This window comes from Raphanus sativus, chromosome 4 (assembly GCF_000801105.2).
Source record: "Raphanus sativus cultivar WK10039 chromosome 4, ASM80110v3, whole genome shotgun sequence".
Lineage (NCBI taxonomy): Eukaryota > Viridiplantae > Streptophyta > Magnoliopsida > Brassicales > Brassicaceae > Raphanus > Raphanus sativus.
Genome location: NC_079514.1, coordinates 7782127 through 7805650, shown reverse-complemented (window position 1 = coordinate 7805650; position 23524 = coordinate 7782127). Strand labels below are relative to the sequence as shown.

Here is a 23524-nt window from a genome sequence, read left to right as displayed (position 1 = left end):
AAAATATATGTAAATGGTTATTAATTATATTTTTATATGATCAATAGTATTTGAGATAAATAAACTATTTATAAAATTAATGCAATTTACAATTAATTTTCAACTGAAAATAAGTATAATTTGCATTGGAATTGTAAAGTGACTAGGAGTTTCCTGTGCCATGCGCATATATAAAGATTTTAAAAATATTTTTGTATAAACAAATTTTCAATTTTCAGTATTTAAATTTTTTAGTTAAAAAGTAAAACCATTATGTATTTTTTCTAATTTGATTTATTCAAGTTTATTTTAACTTTTTATTTTATTTTATTTAAATTACAATAATGATAATTAAAAATTTAGAGAGTTATTTTATTCAGTTAACTTTTATTTTAAATTAGTTATAATAAATATATACATTAATATAAATAACATATACAAGTTGATAAATATATAATTATAACTACACTTATTTTGATGATAAAAATATGATTCATAAATTGATGAAAAAAATAAACTCGTAATTGTTATTTATATATATAATTATATTATTTTAATAGATATAGAAAATTATTAGTATTACCATATTTCTAAAATCTTATCAAAATGGATATTTGTAGAAAATTAATATATTTAATACAAAATTTATTAGGTTATTACTATATTACAAAACTTTGCCAAAAAATGAATTCATATATAGAAAATAGTCATTACCATTTTTGAAATTTTTTACCAAAAACATAAATCTTAATATAGAAAATTTTACATGTTACAATTAAATCGATGTCATGTCGTATTTTTTTAAGCCATGTCATTATTTTTGTTGAAAGTAATTGTAGTAGTGATACATATACAAATATAGTCTAGGGAATACTTTTTATGTAATAAAAAATATTATAATGACATTTATTACTCCCTCCGTTTCACTTTACTTGTCGTTTTAGGTTCGTGCACAAGGATTAAAAAACATTTAATTTTGTCTATTTTCAAAATAAAAACATCATTACCCATATACCTAACCATATTTTCAGCCAATAGAAAAATAAATAGAAGAATTTTATTAATAAATTTTTCATTGAAATCATTAATGACTCTTGTTATGAAACGAATTTTTTTTCCTACAATGATAACTAATCTGAAACGGAAGGAGTACGAAACAGAGTACTACATGACTTTAATTATTCTGTCAAGTGGAAAATATATATGATGGACGAAGGCTGTCTGTGAAAGATATTATGTGGTCGTGAAGGAAATACATGATGCATTGCTAACTATACGTGATTTTAAATGTTTTGTTTTCAAAACTTTATAGAATTCATCGAATCTAGTTTTTACTTTTATATTTTCTAACTTTTTATTTTCTTCTGGTAATTCGATTTTTATGCGTGAGTTATATCCCTAGACACCCACTGCGACCAATATTTCAAAATTATTAAAAAAAAATTATCAGTGAAGTAGAGCGATTGCTTTTGATTATAAGTTACAAGATGCATGTGTATGCATATTGGATTTGAATAATGAGTATATGTATGTTTTTGATATTTAAAATTAGCAATATTGAGGGAACATTGTTTAAATAAATTATTATATTCGATTCCGTGTTCCGATGTTTACATGTATCGATAATTTTATTATTCGGAATCTTATCATAACTTCCAACTTTATATTTTAAATATTGAATAAATTCAAAGAATACGAATGTTCGTAGGCAAATGCATTATTAGTAACAACATTTCATTAGAAAACGCACCAAATTTTAGCAAAAAAAAAAAAACATTTCATTAGAAAAATAAAGAAACTCTAGTTAAAAGTGTATGTTGGTTCCATTAGTTACGAATAAGCTTCGTCTATATAAAGGCCATTGGCTTCCATCTCCATATCAAACTGAAACCGAAGATAACACAGCAAGAAAATACCTTTCTTCTATTTATTGTGATTCATTGGCAATGGCCCAAAATGATAGAAATACGAGGATTGCTCAAAAGGCGTTTGAAATGGTCGATAAGGTGTACGGTAAGTCCCAGAAAATAACCCCTCCACCACATGTTCCTAGAGAAGAGTTCCCTTCTCGTTATAGCCAAAATTCTTACGCATATGGTGGTCCAAAAATGTATACAATAAAAGAGGCGATTAGTACTACTAGTTGCCGCCGAGTCATTTATCAGTATTCAGATGGGTCAACTATAAAAGAACCGGTTGTTCCTCGCCCCACGGAACGTATTCAATACTTTGGTGGTTCCCGTCCTTTTATCGACCATGCCAACCGGTTTGAGAGGCCAAAAGGGCGGGCTATTAGCTGCGATGAGGCGGTCCAACTCTATGGAGGGGTGCTTATAAAGGAGTTTCGTAAGTAAGCGATAGAGGATGAGTTTGTAAGATGGTGATATATATATATATATATATATATATATAAATTCTAGTTTCGGAAAATAATGCAGACCAACACATATGCTAAAGCTTGTCGTCAAGGCTTTCACTTAGAATAAGCTTTAATTCACTACCAAGTGTTGTGTCTGTTATGTATCTACTAGTATTATGTTGATGAAGCTTATGTAATGTAAAATAGTTACAGTTTTACTACCAATAATGGATTTCTATATGTTAATGTAAATATGTGTTCTTAAGCATGCATAAAAGAGCATAAATAATCATGGCATGCCTCTCGATTCGGTCCCTCATTTTTAAAGATTTCAAATGGCCCTTTTAAGGGAAAACGGGCATTTAGTTTCTCAAAATTTCGACTCGGCAATTTTATTCTTCAACTATCGCTTGCGCACAATAATACGTACCTCAGATTATAGTTGCTATGCAAAATTGTGATTAGAAAAGGTCAACCTTAAATATTTTAACAGAAACGTTAGTCTATTTCAAACATGATTGCGTTTTCAAAGTTAAGTATTTAATGCCTTAACTATTTGCAATCGACATATTTGTTCCCCAACTATTACTATGCACATCAACCCAGTGGTAGTTAAGAAAATGCGATTCTCTTCAGATAGACCGGTCTCTTTCGCTATGAGTTGCTGTAGCAACCGTTATCTCTCGGCGCTTGCAGAGCGTATATCAGTCAGTCAGGTCATCATGTGTTACGTACGTTAAATCATATATTATCGTCGGTCCATTCATCTTTTTCTATAAATTAGTATCATTCCCGATAGATTTAGAAAACGCAAACGAGCGTCCAAGACATAGTCAGATCTATACTACTCCCTCCGTTTCATATTATATGTCGTTCTAACCTTATGCACACAGATTAAGAAAACATTTAATTTTACATATTTCCAAAATAAAAACACTATTACCAATACACCTAACCATGTATCAACCAATAGAAAAATAGAAAAGAGAATATTGTCAATAAATTTTGCATTGAAAACCGAAAACGACACTTATTTTGAAACAAAAAATTTCCTCTAGAACGACATATATTTTGAAACGGAGGGAGTATTATTTTTTTTTTTTTTGAACAAAAGATCTATACTATTATTTGAAAAATAAATTTGCTTATGTATCATTTTCTCCATAATTGGGTTTTAGGTATTTTACTTATTATATAAGTAAAACAAATGTTATATTATTATTTGAGAAGTGAAATTGCTTATGTATCATGTTTTCTATAATTTTTGGTATTTGACTTATTATATAACTTAAAATAAAATTTATATTAATATTACATTATGTTTTAAAAACAAAATAATATTAGATTATATTTTATATTACCTATTTGAATATAAATTAATACAATAAATTATCAAAAAAGAAGATAATTCTTCTAAATATATTTTTGTTGTTAACTGGAAACAATAGTTTCTATTATAAAAGATTAAAACATAAAAAAATTTATAATTAAATATTAATCAATCAAAAAGTAGTTTTGTTTATATGTCATGTTTTCCATGATTTTAGTTATTTTTGCTTATTATATAATTAAAAATTATATATTAATAAGATTATTAGTTAATTGATTATAAACTAATATGATAAAATCATCAAAATAAAAAAAATAAAAAAAATAATTCTTATATATATATATATTATTGTTATCTGGAAATACTATTTTTATTAAAAACATTAAGATATTGAATAATTTATACTTAAATATTAATCAATCAAAATTACTTGTATAGAATATTTTCTAAAATATTTCTAATATATAAGTGATTTCAAAAGTTTATCACAACAATAAAACATACATATATATATATTATTATTTTTTTGATGAAATTTTGTTTATCATATATCTATATATATTGATGTTTGATTTAAACTTTTTGTTAAAACATAAATAATGATTTATTGTATTTATTTTTGAACTAATAAAATATAAAATAATTATTATTCATAAGATGATTGTGCCCGCATGTGTGCGGATAAAACACGTAGTTAATTATAGTTGCTGTATCCCGTATATATGTTAATGAATTCATATTCTTGAGTTGATAAAAAAAAGAATTCATATTCTTGAAAACGTACATTAAATCAACCCAATCTACCTTGTTACGATCCAGCTTTTTGTATCGATCTAAAATTGTAGCCTTTTGATTCATGCAAAAAAAAATTATAGGCTTTATATGTCACCGTCTTTTGTTTGTCAACACATGTAAACGATAAATTCATAAAATCAAAAAATAATTGCTGCTATTAAACCCAATAAAATCTGTCTTTAATTGCAAAATGATCATACTGTTATCCTATATTTAGGTAAATCATTGGTTGTCATTCTGTAAATAAATGTGAATCTATATTCTGCTCAATTTGACGAAATTTTCTTTCTTTGTTGTGCCAATTTTATCTTTATATCATAAATTTAATCTATCGGATGATTGCTAGCTTGTCATGGTGTAAAATATATAGCACGTGGACACCAATAAATGTATAATCATAAATGTATACGTATAGTGTGCTGCCGTGGTCAGTGGCAAGAGGGTCACAGTTGACATAGGTGGATTTTCTATTTAAAAAATTACTTGTATATTTCTTAGAAAATATTGCAAATTTTAGTTAATGTCCATGTAATATATGTAATTTACGAAGTTGACTCTCCTAAAAGATTTTCTTGGCTCCGCCATTGGCCGTGGTGGCATGACCACCTAAAATCTATCTTATTAAATCAGAAACATTACATGTCTCATTCTTTATATATAATACGTACTATAGTCTAATTTTGCATTGATGTATTTCCTTAAATACAATTCTTTCTTTTGTCCATATTCCATATATGATTTTCACATTTATTACATATCGATTTAAATAAGATAGATACTAAAAATACTAAAAATATTAATCGTTTTAGAATTACCTTATACAATTCATTTTAAATTGATCATTATACTTTCATTGGCCATATTGATTTTATTAGTACGAATAACATTAAGTAGATAAGTCACAGACACATACATAAAGATATGACTATTCTTTAACTACGTTGGGCCTAATCTACTTTCTAAAACAAATAACACATAGCTTTATATATTGTATAGAATATAGTAATATTGTATAGTATTATACTTATACAATAATACTAAAAACAAACCAAACTGAAATATAATATATATCGAAAATGCTTTGAACCATTACACACAAAATATATTAGACCTCAGAGATAAAATTCACTTTGAAATTATGTAATAGTTATTTTAAAAAATTAAATTTCGTAATGTACAAAAAAACATAAGTTTTATATAAAATTTTGTGTTACAATAAAAAAACACAACTCGCGCTTGCAAAGTGTTATTTTTACATAAAGACAGATTTGATATTGTTCTTTAAACACAAAATTGAATTATACAAACTCGATACTACATAAAACTAAACAATATAGAATACATTTTAAAAATAAAACCCGTGCGGGTGCGCATGGCCTTTGCGAAAATCGTAGATATGTTTATATAATATATTTATATATTATGTTACACATATTTTCATATAAATAATACCCCAGTGTTAGTTTTATATGATAAATGTTGAAAATACAAAATATATAGCACTATATATTTTAAATAATATATATAAAAATCTACTTCACGTTATCATAAAATTTAAAAATCAAATTTAGTAATTAAACACATTACTTATTTAAACACATTAGTACACATTGTTATTTATCAAAATTTTATATTAATACACATTGCAATCATGTATAACATTTAGTAAATTTAGTAGAAACAAAGATAAAAAAAAAATTGACTCCCGCTCGGTAGAACGGGTCATGATCTAGTAATGTGTTATATGATAAAACTAATATCATAGAAGGAAAAAAACCAATATCATGATATTGTATTAAATATATATAGTGTGTTACTTATCGGATCTCATAACATGATATTTTGGTAGCCTGGACAATATCATATTAGCAAAGAGAAGAGCCAGTTCGTGGAACATCGATCCGGGCAAGGGATAAGAATAAATTTTATCAAACAACGTTTACTGGCCGGCAGAAGGTGACCGAATCACCATCAATCTATTGAATTAATTAAAGAACGTGCATGCATGACTTTCTGCGAGAATCATAGGTAATCTCTTTTGGATGCATCGTATCAGGTTTATCATTCTCAAATGGGAGCAATTGATTTAATCCTACATAATTACACAATTCATAAAACAGACATATCATCCATATATATATATATATATATATATATATATCTAAATAAGGATTGCAGTTTACGATTTACCCATCACCCAGGAGATGTAAACATTGTAAGTTTTGAGACAAAAGATCATATGAATTGTTAGTTTAATATTGAAAGAGTATCATGTTTATGTTTCACTCATTAGTTAATAATAGAAGTAAATTAAGTGTTTCGGCGAAAATAAAATATTCATTTGAAGTTGATATTGCAGTTCATAATTAATATTTATAATTGCCATGATTTTAATTATATTAAGCATATCGTACTGGAATCACATGTATCGTCCTAACCTGTCAGAACATGTATTCATATGGTCAATAAAATAAAATACATTTATGTGTAGCCAACGGGACGATATATCCTCAACTTCACCAGAGCTATATAATTTGTTTAATGTAAAACTCATTGGAGTTTTTTTTTTTCAAAGGATGTTAACGATGTAAACCGATATCATTTCCACACAAAAAGAGGATCTAATCCGTTTTCTTTATAGGACAAAGAAATAAACAGGCAATTCCGTATCATGATCTGTATTACAATCATCTAAGCCCTGTTCGTATCTCTGACGCGCGTCAGTTGGAAGCGATCAAAAATTAACAAACAAAGTGTCCGAATGGGAGGCTTAATAATAACATTTTGTAAAATTCAAGGTCAAACTCTCCCTGACACGTCTTCCAATGCAATCTCGCTGGGTGCTTCCTGGCCGTGCTTCCGCCGTGCAACCATCGTCTTCAACCTCTGGAGATGCTCCTCCTCGTCCCCCTGACCCTCCTGATCCAAACTCTCCCCTCTCTCCTCTCCTCTTCCCACCTTTAGCCGCTTCCCCACCTCCTTCCCGCTCTGAACTCCGCAGATCTCACCTTACTTCTTCACCAGTTGATACTGTTATGGCTTCAGCTTTGGGTTCCCCCCCAGCTTCAGTCATCTCTACTACTACTACTCAGTTTGGCTCCCTTGCCGAAATTGAATCTACCCTTACTGTTCCTTTAGCTACAGGAAACCCTAACTCTCTTCCCATTATCTCAACTTCCAGCTCTCTCAACACTCTGAACCACTCTTCTCCTACACCAACTGACCAAAACTCCCGCTTTAAAACCATTCCACCAAACCAAAACTCTCCTTTACTTTCAAACCCTGCTGCAAACAACCCTAATCCGCCTCTACCCATCAACCCTCAATCTCCCATTCCTGTCTCTGCTCCTACTATTCCACAGCCCCCCTTGGTCCAAACCCACCAGTTTCCTCCATCCTCGACCCAACCCCTTCAGAACCATCCATCTACGCTAGCTGAGACACTTCGCTTGAGAGGTGATAAGTCCCTTCAAAGAGAGGCTCCTGTGATGTTTTCTGATACAGGTCGACCTCGTGTGCTCATACCGGATGCTGTCTTTGAGAAAGGTGCTGAGCTCCACAAAGACTTCATTGTGTGCTACTTTAATGGTCGCCCTCCTCCGTTCAAGCACATCCAAAGTGTCCTGAGTCACATGTGGGCCAAAGGAAGGAGGCTTGAGATGCATAATAACCCCCTGCAGCGCTCTGTTCTTGTTAGAATTCCTAGTGAATTTCTTAGACAGAAAATTTTGGATAAAAATATCTGGTATGTAGGTGATTCGATGTTCCATACCGCTCAATGGACGTCGATTCACTCCTCTGCTACCCCTCCTCTTAGCTCAATAAAGATTTGGGCTCACCTCACTGGTGTTCCCTTGGACCTGCGTTACAACAAAGGCCTTGGGTTGGTTGCTGGTTTGATAGGTGATCCTAAAGAGACTGATGATTTCACGCTAAATCTAGTAAGCTTGACCTTGTCTCACGTCAAAGTGGAAGTGGATCTTACCAAGCCATTGCCAAATGTGGTCGAGTTTGAAAGACAAAGCGGTGAAGTGGTAGAGGTCCAAGTTGATTATCCATGGCTGCCTCCCAAGTGCTCTCATTGTCAGGAGCTTGGACATGTCATTCGAAACTGCTTACTCTACACGCCACCAAAAGATACACCGCCAATGGAGAAAGTTCCTGTGGAGAAGCAAAAACAAAAAACTTCAGAAAATCCGAAAAAACATTCAGCAAAATCTACAACTGGAAAGCAGTATGTTCCGAAGAAAACAATTCCTCCTAAGACGCCTGAAAAGACTTTGGCTCAATCTGCTTCCCTCCCCACTAGTCCTACTGCCTTTAAAACGCCCTCTTTCACCCCTCCCTCTGCTCTAAAACACCCCCTACCCTCCACTGAAAGTCCTTCTGACAAACCACATAAACCATCCCTTAAACGTACCCGTTCTTCTCCGACTTTCTCCCCCCCTGAACCACCAAAAATTTCATACCAATCCTCTAAACCTTCTCTTTCTCTTCCTTTTCCAGAGGTTGGTACTTTGAGCTACTTAAAAAACACCCCCTTTCTTAACCCATCTACAAAAAACCCTTTTTTACCTTTACTTTCTATTTCTGACCCCCTCCAGGCCTCTGGAGAAACCCCTTTTTCTTCCTAATGAGTGCAAAACTCTTTTTTTGGAACCTTCGCGGTTTAAATGAATCGGATAAACATCGGACTTTTTCGGATTGGCTCTATAGCCATAGACCTATTTTTGGTGCTCTATTAGAAACACATATAAAAGAACTATCTCTACCCCGCTTGATGTCTACCCTGTGCAGAGACTGGCACTATCTATCTAATCACCTCTCTGATGAGGATGGCAGAATTGTGCTTATTTGGAAGGACCCGGCTAAAGTAACTATGATCTCTCAGTCAAGACAAATGGTCACCTGTGAAGTTCGGTTGCCTAATTGCTCTCCTATCATCTATTCTGCTATCTATGCATCAAATCTTTTGGAGGAAAGAACTGACCTTTGGGTTGAGTTGTTGAACTTGCATTCCACTCATGGGTTAGACTCTAGACCCTGGATGATAGGAGGTGACTTCAATCAGATACTTCACTCTCATGAACACTCCAGCTTCTCTCACAGTAGGCACGCTTCTCCTATGTTCCAATTTCGTGACTGTCTACTGCAGCTAGGAGTGTTCGATCTGCGCTACTATGGACATGTGCATACATGGACAAATAAACGTGATGTCACACCTGTTGCAAAGAAGCTTGATCGATGCTTAATCAACAACGAGTGTCTTACTGTTTTTCCGAATGCGACTGCGACTTTCCTCCCTCCTGCTCCCTCTGACCACACACCTTGCTTAACTGACCTAGCCTTCCAACTCCCTCAAGCCGGTACCCCTCCCTTCCGATTCTTTAACTACTTGACCAAACACCCGAGCTTCCTAGAGGTTGTTACTGATGCTTGGTTGCACGCCGGAAGCACTTCCTCAGACCTTGCGTCGCTGTGTTGGAAACTAAAAAACATAAAAAGGAGTCTCAAAAATCTTAATAAAGAAAATTTCTCAAACATCCAGCAAAGAGTTATTGAATCTTACCGTTTGCTACAACTTGTGCAGGTACAGGCCCTTAATGATCCAACTCCAGAAACATTTGCAGCGGAACGTGATCAGAATCTGCAATGGCAGTTTCTGCGACAGATAGAAGAATGTTACTTTATGCAAAAGTCGAGAATAACGTGGCTGAGGGAAGGAGACTTTAACACTACCTACTTCCACCGGGTTTGTCAAGTAAGAGCTAGCTTCAATGCAATCCGCTCGTTCCTCCTAGCTTCGGGTGTTGTGATCACTGATCCCCTGGCGATGAGCGCTCATGCAATTTCACACTTCCAGGCAGTACTCGGTCCTGAAACTCTCCAAACGCTATGGTTCTCTCCGTCTGCTTGGTTCCATAGCCTTACATCCATCACCTGTACTCACCAACAAAGGAGCTCTATACTATTAATGCCAACCGTTGAGGAAATCACCAAGCTAATGTTTTCTCTTAATCCTAACAAAGCTCCAGGGCCAGATGGACTCACCTCGGGTTTCTTTAAAGCTTCCTGGTCACTGCTGGGAGTAGAGTGCGTCACCTCTATCCAAACGTTCTTCAACTCAGGTTTCCTGCCCAAAGCAACAAACTCAACAATATTGTCTTTGGTCCCAAAGTTCACTGGTGCTTCTAAAGTATCAGACTACCGGCCTATCTCATGTCTAAATACGCTGTATAAAGTAATCTCAAGACTATTAGTGAGACGTCTTAAGCCTATACTTCAGAACCTGATCTTGCCTAATCAAACTGCTTTTGTGGAAGGGAGATTACTTGTAGAGAATACGGTGTTGGCGAGTGAACTAGTCAATGGCTACCACAAGAACAGAGGGAGTAAGAGGATTACCATAAAGGTGGATATCGCAAAGGCCTTCGACACTCTGTCGTGGGATTTCCTCTTTGCGGCGTTGGAAAGCTTGGAGCTTCCTGCTCCTTTTGTCAGGCTTCTGAGAGCGTGTATCTGCACACCATCGTTCATGGTCGGTTATAATGGGACAGTAAGCGGTTATTTTAAAGGGAAAAGAGGTTTGAGGCAAGGAGACCCTCTCTCTCCTTACCTCTTTGTGATTGCAATGAACTATCTATCTCTAATGTTAGACAAAGAAGCAAGGTCTGGTTACTTATCTTATCATCACCAGTGTCACAAGACAAGGCTGACCCATCTCTCCTTCGCTGATGATCTACTGATCTTTATTGATGGATCCTTGGAGTCAGTTCAGAGAGTCCTCCAGATACTGCATGAGTTTGAAAAGAGGTCTGGGTTAGCTGTTAGCTTACAAAAATCCAGTTTCTTTGCCTCGGGAGTATCGGAACAAGAAATTCAAGCCATACAAGTTTCTACTGGCATGCCTTGTGGAAGCTTACCTATGCGCTATCTTGGAGTCCCGTTGTGCACTAAGAAACTCAATCTAGAGAACTGTCAACCCCTACTTCAGCAGATAAAACAGCGGCTCTCATCTTGGTCTGCCAAGGCACTTTCCTTTGCAGGGAGACTCCTTCTTATCAAAACGGTGATTGCAGGTGTCTCTACCTTCTGGTGCTCCACCTTTATCCTGCCAAAAGCATGCATAAATAAGATTAACTCTCTTTGTGGAGTTTTTCTATGGAATGGTAACATTGATGGTCATCACACTGCTAGAGTAAGCTGGGAAACAGTGACACTTACTAAGGATCAAGGTGGGCTAGGTGTTAAGGATCTGCACAAATGGAACCTTGCGTGCTTGCTAAAACTTGTCTGGATGCTCTTCTTCCGTCCTAAATCTGTTTGGGTCTGCTGGTTCAAAGAGGTAATTTTACGAGGTGATGTTTCAAATTACTGGACAGTCAAGACGAGTACTAATTACTCTTGGTTAGTCAATAAGATGATAAAGGTTAGAGATCAAGTATACCCGTTGCTTCATCGTCGTTTAGGGAATGGAGAGACAACCCGTTTTTGGTTTGACAACTGGTCACCTTTGGGTCACCTCTACACACTTCTAAATGCTAGCTCTTCTCGTCTGGGAATACCAAGGTCAGCAACGGTGGCATCTCTATTCACTAATGGTCACTGGTCTCTCCCGCCTGCAAGAACAGAAAATCAGTTGGCTCTTCAGGTTCATTTGACTACAGTCACGTTATCGGAAGAGGCAGATTACTATGAATGGATGATAGAGGGTAAACTGAGAAACAGATACAACATGGGCGAAGTCTACACTTATCTCAAAGGTCCCCAACAAACGGTTACGTGGGCTAAGATCGTTTGGTTCTCCTATGGGATTCCTCGTCATAACTTCCTCACTTGGTTGGTGTTATTGGATCGGTGCCCTACAAAAGACAGATTAATCAGATGGGGAATGAATGTCACCCCTCTCTGCTTACTCTGTAATACTAGCCATGAGAATAGAAATCACCTTTTCTTTGACTGTGTCTACAGCGCCACTATTTGGAGACAGACGATGGATCGTTGTGGATTCCATACATCTACTTCTTGGGACTGCATCGTGACTCAACTTCAAGCTCTGCAGGTGAACCGTGACTCAAAGCGCCTGACACTAATAGCTATGCAAGCCTGTATCTACTGGATTTGGTCTGAGCGCAACAAAAGACTCCATCACCAAGTTTTCAGACCACCGGAGGTTCTCTTCTCCCTGATCGACAAGCAGGTGAGGAACCGATTGCAGAGTATCCGACATGCAAACCCGAGGGCATCATCAGCGATGTCTCAACTCTGGTTCCTCCGATCATGACTCTCCATTCCTCTCACCAACCACGGTTTCGCTCTCTCTCGATACTTCTGCCAGCCTTCTCAACTTCTCCGCCTCAATCAATAATCTCTTACTGGGTTTCTATCAACTGGGCTTTAGTTCCTAATTATGTGTTTCTTTAAGGGGTTAGTACTGGGCCTAGCCCTCAAAAAACAGACTTAAGCCCATGGCTTTTATGTATTTCTTTCTTTCTGCATTTAAATTTAAGAAGGCCTTTTACAAAAAAAAAAAGTGTCCGAATGGAACAGCGGGACAAGTGCGGTTCTCCCGCCACATGCAGTTCTCCCGCACTGCATTCACCATTCACTATTTTCTTTTTGTAAAAGCAGTTCAAGCGGGAGATCTGCATGCAGTTCAATATTTGTTGTCTTTTTGTGGAAAAAGCAGAAGATCTGCATGCAGATCTCATCCGCTAACATTTGGTGATGTTGATCTGCTTTTTTTTTGTCAATAAATAACTTTGTTACAACATATAACTTTAAAATATATTTATCTAATCTTATGAATATAATATTTTTACTTTATTTTATTTACAACTTTAATAATACAAAATTATCATTCTCTACTTGTTATTTTTTGTCATATAGTTTTTACTTTTTAAAATAATCATTTTAATATAATACATATTTCAATATATTATGTATATCTATAGTAATATAATTTAAATATGTATACTAATGTAAGAGATGTATATTTTGTATCACGCAAATATATGGTAATATAATTTAAATATGTATACTTATGAAGAGAGATGTATATTTCATTTATATACTTAATTATGATATGTATTATGAAAATATATAGTAATATAATTGAAATATGAACAATAATGGAAGATATATATCATTAAATTTTTATTTTAAAATTGTGACATTATGGATTTAGTGCAATAATTTTTGTTATTTATATATTATATTTATATATTATATACTTTGATATATTTTATTATAATCTTTTAAACATTTAATCTACTTTATTTGGATTTTTTTCATTTAAAACTATAATAACTGTTTGTTCTGATTGTTCCGCATTTCTCCGGCATGTTCTGTACTTCTCCTGCTTGATCTGCACTTCTCCAGCTTGATCTGCTTGATCTGCACTTCTCCTGCTTGATCCGCTTAATCCGCTTGATCTGCACTGTTTGAACCGCTTTTACCATTCGAAGCCAAAAAAGAGAAAACTAAACGCAGCGTCGTTATACGGTTGCCGTGGGCCATTGTCACTGGTGGTTGTTTCCGTGTTTTTATGGACGCCATAAAAATCAGCGTCTCTCAGATGAGTTCGCGTGTCGCCAGCGTCAGTTTTTTTAATCAAATCACTCCCTGTCATTTTTTAATTGTTTTATATTTCTTACCGCTCGTAGTTGTTTTTCAGAATCTCTGCCGCTGACGCCAGAGTTTATTAAACGAACAGGCCTCTAGTGCAAAGAAAATTGAAAGTGCAGATATTGATTGTCATGTACGTTAGATTGCGTTGGAACTTGGAAGAAAAGTAAACGACTTAAGCAAAAAAATGTGGACAAGAATATGAAACCATCAAGCAACTACAAAAAGAATATTTTAGATACGTATCCTCCTCCATCACACCTTCGGACTTACAACCCCAATAATATATGACCACATTGATACTTTTGTGGATTTTCTTTAGAATATAGAGAAACAAAACAATTTCAAGATTTTGAAACGTAGATGTTGCATCGACATGCGCCAGTTTGATATTGTAAATGGTATTAACATATACTAGTATTTATTTTATAAAACAAAAATGGTTGGAACATCGTTTTAAACAGAACTATATAAAATGCCGAGAGAAGCCACGAGAAAAGAAGATAACAAAATAGTTAAACTAAATAATTTGTCGTATACTAATACATCGTATTCTGTTCTTTATTTTTTTTTCGCTCGTGAGACACATTTGATTGTGGACCATTGATTCCCTGCCCCTATCTTTAAAATGGTATGATCAGGTCTTTACGTCGTATCGCAATAAAAACCATCTCATGTTCTTGTGTGCATATCTAAACCATTTCTTTTATAGATTCCTTCACTTTCTCGGGAAACAACAACCAGATCAAACAAACAAACCTACCACCACCGTGAACATGTCAGGACTCGACGGCGTAGAGCACAAAACCCTCAAAGTAAACGGCATAAACATGCACGTGGCCGAGCTTCCCGGATCCGGATCTGGAGGAGACCCGATCATCCTCTTCATCCACGGATTCCCGGAGCTCTGGTACACGTGGCGGCACCAGATGACTGCGCTTTCGTCTTTAGGGTACCGTACCATCGCGCCGGATCTTCGAGGGTACGGAGACACAGACGCGCCGGAGAAAGTGGAAGACTACACTTACTTCAACATGGTCGGAGACTTGGTGGCACTCATCGACGCAGTGACAGGTGGAGACGAGCCGGTTTTCGTGGTGGGTCATGACTGGGGAGCGATGATCGCGTGGCAGCTGTGTATGTACAGACCGGAGAAAGTCAAGGCTCTGGTCAACATGAGTGTCCTCTTCTCTCCGAGGAACCCAGATCGTGTCCCGATTCCGACCTTGAGACGTTTCCTTGGTGACGATTATTACATCTGCAGGTTTCAGGTAATTTGTATTTGGCTTAAGGGTTGAGGATCTTAAATTAAACCAAACCGAACCAAAATCAAATTAGACAAAAGTAAACCAAACCGAACCAAGATCAAATTAGACAAAAGTAAACCGGATCCGTCTGTCATGAAACCGAAATCAAATTAACTAGTCCATTTTGATTGGCTTAAAGTTAAGAGATCTGTATTATACCAAATCGAACCAACATTTAATTAGATTAACCCAAACCAAGTCTAATAAGACCGGATCAATCTCAAAACCGGAGTAATTAACTTCTTCTTGGTTTTAAATATTTTGATTGCTTTATGTGATTGAAGAAAGCTGGAGAGATAGAAGCAGAGTTCGAAACATTGGGAACAGAGAAGGTGTTGAAAGATTTCTTAACCTACAAAACGCCTGGACCGCTTTACCTCGCCAAAGGCAAACTATTCAAAAGCTCAGAAAACGGTGGTGCGTCTTCTGCGTTACCACCGTGGCTAACACAAGAAGACCTCGACTATTACGTCACCAAGTACGAGAACAAAGGATTCACTGGACCAATTAACTACTACCGCAACATTGACCGGTACGTTCCTCACCCGGTTCATTAAGTAGTATAATTAATAACAGATTTTCATTTGTGTAACCCAATCGGTTTATGCTTTTTTAAAAACAGAAATTGGGAGCTGACTGCACCCTGGACCGGTGCTAAGATTGGTGTACCGGTGAAGTTCATAGTAGGAGATCAGGATTTGACGTACAATTCGCCGGGGGCTAAGGAGTACATCAGCAGTGGCGGATTCAAGAAAGATGTACCGTTGCTTGATGAAACCGTCGTGCTCAAGGGAGTTGGACATTTCCTCCACGAGGAGAAGCCTGAGGAGATCAATCAACACATTCACAGCTTCTTCCAAAAGTTTCTCTAAAAATCAAAAATCTACTTTTATTTAAATAAATGAAAAACGGATTTAACGTCTTTGTGTTTTACAACATTACATTTTAGTATTTTACATAAATGTGCTTGTTCAATGAGATTTCAAATATATCGGATAAATAAAAAAGCCCGGGGAATAATCAAACGAAAGTGGATTAAACCAGAAATAACCATGAAAAATAAAAAGTTGAGAATTTAAAACCGGTTGAGACAATGCCAAAAGGAAGAAGCAATTGTCTCAGAAAGATGGTTTTGTTTTTTTTTATTTGAGATACAAATACAAAGGATACACGCAATAATTGACAAATGCAGAGATTCGATGAGAATGCGATTCAGAGAGAAGAGGATGATGCTTGGTCACGCGCTGCTATAAGGTTCTTGGCGTGATCAGCATTGCAGTAGACGAAGCTCTTTTTACCAGTTCCTGTGACAGTTTCAACAGCGGAGAATCCGACGTATTGTTCATCACATTTCTTCTCGCAGATTTCAGCCATGATCTTGAACATCTCCTTCTTCTGGTTCCATGGCTGATCTACGTATTCTTTGATCGGCATCCACTGCAAAAAAGAAACCGATATATGTCCTTTGTTTAGTTGATATTGGATATAACAATAAGCAGTGGCAGTAAACCTTTTCCTTGGCTCATAAAAGTTAGAAAGGTTTATAGTAATGTATATACCTTAGCTTCCAAGATCTCAGATTTTTGTTCAGTGATATCGTAGGAGCGTGGAGCCAAGACGCACAGGAAAAACAGATCCGTTTTCTGTTTCAAGAATGCTTTGTGGCTTTGCCTATACGAGAGTAAACCAATCAGGAACTGATGAGGTAAGCTTAGATACAATCAATGAAAAACATGATTTTACCTGAAAGACAACACTTCAACAAAATCTGCAATAATCTGAAGTAGAAAAAACAAAAGAGCACATATTTTAGAATATAGTGGAAAAATTAAATATAAGATCTATAAAAAAAAAAGATTATGAAAGGAGTAGATACATACACCAGTTTCTTCTTCAACTTCCCTAGCTACTCCATCGCAAATATCCTCACCCTGTAAAGGCAGCCAAAAAGAAAAAGACTGAGATCAGAATTTCATTTCCATGGACCACTAAATATATACTCCAAAGCTTACAAAGCTAAATCGTTAAAAGAACTTTTTAAAATTTTTCAAACACTTTTATGCTTCTGTTCTCAACTAAATCACAAACAAGATAGACTTGATTAATAAGAGATTCTCTAAATTTTCCTTAGATGAAACCTTTTATAAGCCAAAGTGCTCACTAATCAGCTTACTACATAGACATTCAGTCCTAGACTATATATCAATATTTAGACTTATAGCTAAAGAGTAAAGCCGCTACATATTTTCGAAACTTTTTTATCAGACAAAAGTTTTCTTTTGATGCACATGATTGTTACTGTCTATCAGACAAACTAGGAGGAAGAGATCCTTATTGGACAATAAAGATGACAGGAAAAAAAAGAAGAAGTGATGTAAAAAAAAATCACCTCGTGGATAACACCAGTAGGGAGCTTCCAGACATTTTTGTCTCTGAAATAACCGCTCTTTTCCTGGACAACGAGGACCTGCGCGCTCAATTGAATTTGGTTAATCTTTAAAGTCAAAAGAAGGGAATAAAATTAGGGGGGGGGGGTACCTCACGAGTGGATTTGTTGAGGACAAGAGCACCAACACCAACAATGTGAGAAGCATTGGCAGGGATCGTGTCAGGGGTGTTAGAGATCCAAGAGACAAGCATCAAGTACTCTGGCTCTGCGTGATGATATCTAAACCCTTCCTGATATGATTCAATACACACCCAAAACAAGTCTATTACCAAAAAGTCAACCAAAAAAAAACAAAACAAGAAAAGATTTTGTAGAGAAAAAATATCTTACACTAACTGCAGATTCAACAAGGTTAGCTAAACCAAGAGGTAGCTTTATCCAAATCCCCCTCTTCCCCTGCCAAAATTTCAACCAACAAAAAAAGAAAAATTAAAGACTTGAGCACAGTCATAGGGTTTGAAATCTGAGAAAAGTAACCTCTTGTCTCCAATGGGAAAGAGAAGCCCTGAGCCTATGGCTAAAAACTTCAGCATCCATTGGTTCATTCATGGTCACCGTAACGCCATCGTAATTGTCTGTCTCCCCGATAAGTATATCCATCTCTCTCTCTCTCTCAAGCAAATCTAAAAACCAGACACGACTTTGCTTTGATTAATCAAATTCGAACTGTGTCTCGAGAAGAGGATATAGACTTTGCTTTGATTCGTCATTTTTGTTTTTGTCTATTTGTAATTGAAAAAAGGAAATTGTAAAGGAAAGTCCTCTTTAATTAAATTAGTTATATAATGCGAGAAAGAAAGGTTTCTCTCTCTCTCTCTTCTGTTTTGCTTCCACGAAGAGACAAAGATCTTTCCTTAAGGTAACAACCACCATTTTTTAACTCTTACCTTTTTTTAAGTACTACTAGTTACGGATGTAATTACATATGCAGTTTCGTTTTTATTTTTTTAAAGACCTTTTTCCTAAAGGATTTTTTTTCTGCTGGATTTTCAACTCATTGTTTTTTCACCTCTAACCAGCAATGTAATAAAAATGTATTTTTCTTTGTCCTTTTTGTAAAGTTTCCTATTCTGAATCATATTATATGTATAAACTATATTATTGTAAATTTCATAGATATATTTTGTGATTTACGTGGTCTGATAAGCGTTATAAAATATAAGGAAACTAAAATTAAAATTTAACTAGGAATTATTAAGCAAAAAAGGGAACCGAAAAAATATTAATGGCAATTAAATAAAATGTGTTAATTTATTAAGGATAATTATGTACCATTTAGGAATTAACGTAAGTTTGACACGTATAATTATACTAAAATAAGATTTATGGTTTAAATTATCAAATCTTTTTAAAATTAGTCTTATTGTAAACCACTTTTCAAAAATATGTTATCATACCATCGATTAGTGTTATTTAAAAGTTTTTGTTTTTGATCAAAAATGTAGCCCTAATAAAAAAATTAATTAGTTTTCATATCTTCTGGGTTATTTAATTTATATTTTCAAAAATAATATTTTTTAAAAACATATTTTATTTTCCTTTTTGGAAAGTTTCTTTTACTAAATTACGTTACATATACATAATATATAAACTATCTATTGTAAATTGTATATATATATGTTTCTGTGGTTTATATGGTCTCATAAGAGTTATAAGGAAAAAAAGAAATTAAAACTAAAACTTAATTAGAAATTATTAAGCAAAGAAAGGAAACTAAAAAATTTAATGACAATTAGATAAAATATGTTTAATTCATTAAGGAAAATCTATAATTGACCAATTTAAGAATTAACATAAGAATGACACGTAGGAAACTAATTCTAAAATAATATTATACAAATATTCTAATATAGATCACCATATGTCAAAAAAAATCAAAGTTCAAATTGATAAATAGTTATTTGTGGTATAATATATCACACAAAATATTATTTGGATTGCTTTTTTATCAGTTAAGACTGTTATGATTAAATATTTGATTAAATTAGTTTAAAAAATGGTTTTGCGGGAAAAATGTAAAAACTATATTTTAGTGTTTTAAATTTACTGTTTTTATAAACAGTTGATGTGACTCAATTGTTTTATTAAATTCTATTTACTTTTATATTAATATTTATAATTTAAATAAAATATATCAAAGAGCATAGTTTTAAAATTAAATTATTGCATTACAAACCGTCAGACCAACACTAGGACCAATATGCATTTTTCGAAATAATTGTAGTTCGTGGTTCTAGGAGGGTTTCTTCATATATTTTCTTTCATTTTCAAGCTTTTGTTCAGATAACAAGTATTATGATTTTAAGAAAGGAAAATTTTGTGTTGGATGCAACGATCTCTCTTGATACTAGTCAAAAGAAATCGATGAAGAAAGGGTGTGACAAATTGAACTTCAACCGAGTTTGATCTTCTTCTTTTTTTGGTAAAACATTTGATATTATTTATCAGATGAAATTATTGTATTAGATGAGATTTAACCAAAACGATCTCTCTTGATACTAGTCAAAAGAAATCGATGAAGAAAGGGTGTGGCAAATTGAACTTCAACCGAGTTTGATCTTCTTCTTTTTTTGGTAAAACATTTGATATTATTTATCAGATGAAATTATTGTATTAGATGAGATTTAACCAAAAAAGTAGTTCACTCCTTTAATGATTCAGACATGCTGCTGTTTGTTGAGTTACTACATCATAATTTAAGGTGGAGATATTCAATTTAGAGGTTCAACTGAATTTGAAAGAATTGAAGATTCCATTAAATTATTGTGTTATTTAATTATGTATTTCATACATTTAAAAAAAAAATTGTATTATTGGATTATGTCTTTAAATCATTTCACTAAGATATTTTACGTTATAGTATTATTCAATTAACTAATTTTCTAGCTGTTATTTGTGTTATTCAATTTTGGATTTTATAGTAATTGTATTTGAAAATAATTTAATAAAAATATTATAAAATGTAAAGAACCGATTCTATGTGTGTGTGTCAAAGTTATTGATCATTATAATACGATAGATTTAGATAAGTAATGTTCGTTATGAATTTAAAAATACTATATCATTTATTGTAATCAATATGATAATGGAGGAGCGAACTTTTTTATATTCCAATATAGTCTTACTCTACATATATAAACAGTGATATAAAATTAATTTGCTTTAATTATCTTCTCTATCTATATGGTATGAAAAAAATTATGAGTGAAATTTGTATTCTTTTTGGGCAGTTTTAGTTCATGAAATTTAAAGAATAGGTTTCTATCAAATTAATTTGTATTCCTTTAAAACCTAAAATAAAATAACTAGACAAATACATTAAAATTCTCATCAGATCATTTAAAATACTTCAAAGTATATTATTTATGTCTTCAATTGAATTCTTTCGGAATCAATTAAATTCTTGAATCGAATACCACCTCATAAATATCTCAACGTCATCACTTCAAGTTGAAATTGATCATGGTTTATACACCTTCTCTGCATACATACTTGTATAATATATTTGATTTTGTATCTCCAATTGCAGCCATACTTTGGGGAAAAAAGGTTAACTGGTATAATCCCTAAAGAGATTGGAAACATTGCTTATGTATACATTTCAAGCTGATGATTACGATAGAAATCCAGACTACTATGAAAGTAAGCAATGGTTCTCCAGCAATACATGAATCTTCTTGGAGGATTCTCGCGGTGTTCCAAGAGGAACAACAATCTGGTCGGATTCATCCAAACTCAGAGGAGTACAAAATCCAGACTGTACGCTCAAGCAAGACTCTCACCAATCTCCTTGACGTATTATGTGTTGTGTCTCAATAGTGGAGATTACAAGGCGTCTCTACACTTTGCTGAAATCATGTTCAATGATAGCAAGAGTTACACAAGCTTGGATAGAAGACTCTTTGACATACATATCCAGATAATTGAGTCTTGCTTATTTGAATGAAAATAAATAACCAATGAATCTGATACAAAGCTGTTGACATAATGCATGCAGGGAGTATTAGTTCTGAAAGACTTCAATATTGTTGAGGAGGCTGGAGGTGTTGGAAAAGTGGTTGTGAAGACATTTCCAGTGATGGTAAAGAATGGGTCTCTTGAGATACGCTTGTATTGGGCTGGGAAAGGGACTGTAGCCATTCCTGTGAAAGGTGTTTATGGTCCTCTCATATCGACTATAGCTATTGATAGAGGTAAATATGAAAAAAAAAAATTATTGGCTTTCTACAAATTTTCTGATTATGAACCATCTTTATCTAACATAACTAACCATCATTATCTACAAATTACACATCATTATCTAACAAAATTACACTTTCTTTTCACCAGTTAAGAATGGGACCTCTTCACGTTCACATTCACGCATATGGATAGGAATTGGGGTTGGTTTGGCTGTGATTTTCCTCCTGCTGATTGGATGTGCAATTCTATGGTATAAGGGTCTTCTAACATCCAAAAGCCGTCTGGAACGAGGTACTATCTTCTTTGATTTGTCAAGTAAATTGTTAGCTGCTCTCGAATTTTTTTTACAAAAAAATTGGCTACTTGATTGTCTTCAGTGTTCTGTTTGTTGCAGAATTAAAAAAGAAGAATTCCAACACCACCAGATTCTCCCTAAGGCAACTCAGTGCTGCCACAGACAATTTCAGTGAGGCAAACAAGGTTGGTGAAGGAAGCTTCGGGAAGGTGTATAAGGGGATGTTGAGAAAGGCACTGCAATTGCTGTGAAGCAGCTTGCAAAGAAGTCAAAGCAAGGGAGTGTAGAGTTTTTGAACGAGGTTGGTGTAATCTCAGCGTTGCAGCATCCTAATATGGTGAAATTACATGGGTTCTGCGTTGAAGGAAAGCAGCTCTTGCTAGTGTATGAGTTTGTGGAGAACAACAACCTTGCTAGAACACTTTTGGTAAGTCTTTTTTGACAAAACATATGATCTTAGCTCTGCTTCTTGTTTTAGTGTATTGAGTTGTTCTAGTCCTGAAAATAATTGTTCTTTTGCTCTCTATATATATCAGGTCCACAGAAAACTCAAATCAGCTTGGATTGGCCAACAAGACAGAAGATATGCCTAGGGGTAGCAAGAAGCGTAGCTTATATCCAAGAAGAATCACGCCTGAAGATTCTGCACAAGGACATCAAAGCCTCAAACATCTTGCTGGACAAGGATTTGAATGCCAAGATTGCAGACTTTGGTTTAGCCAAGTTGTTTCATGAGGATGAATCACACATCACCACTAATCTTGCTGGAACTCCGTAAGTGAAAACCAAACCAGAGTACATCATATTTTCACTTGAGAGAGATTTAACTAACTAGTTGTTAACATGGTGAATGGATGCAGTGGTTACTGGGATCCACAGTATGCCATGAAAGGCCAATTGTCAGACAAATCCGATGTGTACAGCTTTGGCGTGCTTGCTTTGGAGGATGTGGCAAGTTCATCTGGTTACTGACGTCAGTTTAGCGGCATGCATTACCTTTGTCACACTCGTTATGTTAGTAGCTTAATGTTAGTGTAAGTATTGTGTGATACTGCTAATGATTTAGGATGTTCACTCGTAAAGTTTATGGAGAGTAAAACCGTTATATCTCCCTTTTTAGTTGCAAGAAACACAATATAATTAATGAATGAATATTAGAGATGCCTTTTTTATTACAGTAAGCCTAAAATAATCCCTATCA

The 23524-nt window shown here is 34.3% G+C and overlaps 4 protein-coding genes and 1 pseudogene across 4 annotated transcripts; 4 read left to right on the top strand and 1 right to left on the bottom strand.

The window, feature by feature from the left end:
- The first annotated feature begins 1851 nt into the window (after positions 1-1851).
- LOC108852674 (uncharacterized) lies at positions 1852-2590 on the top strand. The gene has a single exon (XM_018626171.2). The coding sequence runs from the start codon at positions 1926-1928 to the stop codon at positions 2331-2333; it is 408 nt and encodes a 135-aa protein (XP_018481673.1). The 5' UTR covers positions 1852-1925; the 3' UTR covers positions 2334-2590.
- Positions 2591-7288: 4698 nt separating this feature from the next.
- Positions 7289-12747, top strand: LOC108845678 (uncharacterized). Its single transcript, XM_057007923.1, has 3 exons — positions 7289-8975; positions 9209-9885; positions 10054-12747. Exons 1-3 carry the CDS (start codon positions 7289-7291, stop codon positions 12745-12747), a joined length of 5058 nt encoding a protein of 1685 aa, XP_056863903.1.
- Positions 12748-14713: 1966 nt separating this feature from the next.
- On the top strand, positions 14714-16377 carry LOC108854993 (uncharacterized). Its single transcript, XM_018628678.2, has 3 exons — positions 14714-15361; positions 15682-15929; positions 16020-16377. The coding sequence occupies exons 1-3, from the start codon at positions 14765-14767 to the stop codon at positions 16267-16269; spliced, it is 1095 nt and encodes a 364-aa protein (XP_018484180.1). The 5' UTR covers positions 14714-14764; the 3' UTR covers positions 16270-16377.
- Positions 16378-16414: 37 nt separating this feature from the next.
- On the bottom strand, positions 16415-18596 carry LOC108854995 (nudix hydrolase 7). Its single transcript, XM_018628679.2, has 8 exons — positions 18324-18596; positions 18177-18242; positions 17936-18076; positions 17787-17864; positions 17278-17328; positions 17141-17175; positions 16957-17068; positions 16415-16834 (listed from the first exon to the last, which is right to left on the bottom strand). The coding sequence occupies exons 1-8, from the start codon at positions 18444-18446 to the stop codon at positions 16610-16612; spliced, it is 831 nt and encodes a 276-aa protein (XP_018484181.1). The 5' UTR covers positions 18447-18596; the 3' UTR covers positions 16415-16609.
- A 2899-nt stretch (positions 18597-21495) lies between these two features.
- LOC108850165 (probable leucine-rich repeat receptor-like serine/threonine-protein kinase At3g14840) lies at positions 21496-23295 on the top strand (annotated as a pseudogene).
- The last annotated feature ends 229 nt before the right edge of the window (positions 23296-23524 follow it).

Excerpts from the sequence above, each read along its gene's own strand:
- LOC108854995 (XM_018628679.2), bottom strand. The coding sequence starts at position 18,446 with ATGGATATACTTATCGGGGAGACAGACAATTACGATGGCGTTACGGTG. Across the intron at positions 17,329-17,786 it reads CTACTGGTGTTATCCACGAG|GGTGAGGATATTTGCGATGG; the intron begins GTGATTTTTTTT and ends CTGCCTTTACAG. Across the intron at positions 17,176-17,277 it reads AAGTTGAAGAAGAAACTGGT|ATTATTGCAGATTTTGTTGA; the intron begins GTATGTATCTAC and ends TTTCTACTTCAG.
- LOC108845678 (XM_057007923.1), top strand. The coding sequence starts at position 7,289 with ATGCAATCTCGCTGGGTGCTTCCTGGCCGTGCTTCCGCCGTGCAACCA. Across the intron at positions 8,976-9,208 it reads TCTTCCTTTTCCAGAGGTTG|AAACACATATAAAAGAACTA; the intron begins GTACTTTGAGCT and ends GTGCTCTATTAG. Across the intron at positions 9,886-10,053 it reads AACACCCGAGCTTCCTAGAG|GTACAGGCCCTTAATGATCC; the intron begins GTTGTTACTGAT and ends CAACTTGTGCAG.
- LOC108852674 (XM_018626171.2), top strand. The coding sequence starts at position 1,926 with ATGGCCCAAAATGATAGAAATACGAGGATTGCTCAAAAGGCGTTTGAA.
- LOC108854993 (XM_018628678.2), top strand. The coding sequence starts at position 14,765 with ATGTTCTTGTGTGCATATCTAAACCATTTCTTTTATAGATTCCTTCAC. Across the intron at positions 15,362-15,681 it reads ATTACATCTGCAGGTTTCAG|AAAGCTGGAGAGATAGAAGC; the intron begins GTAATTTGTATT and ends ATGTGATTGAAG. Across the intron at positions 15,930-16,019 it reads TACTACCGCAACATTGACCG|AAATTGGGAGCTGACTGCAC; the intron begins GTACGTTCCTCA and ends TTTTAAAAACAG.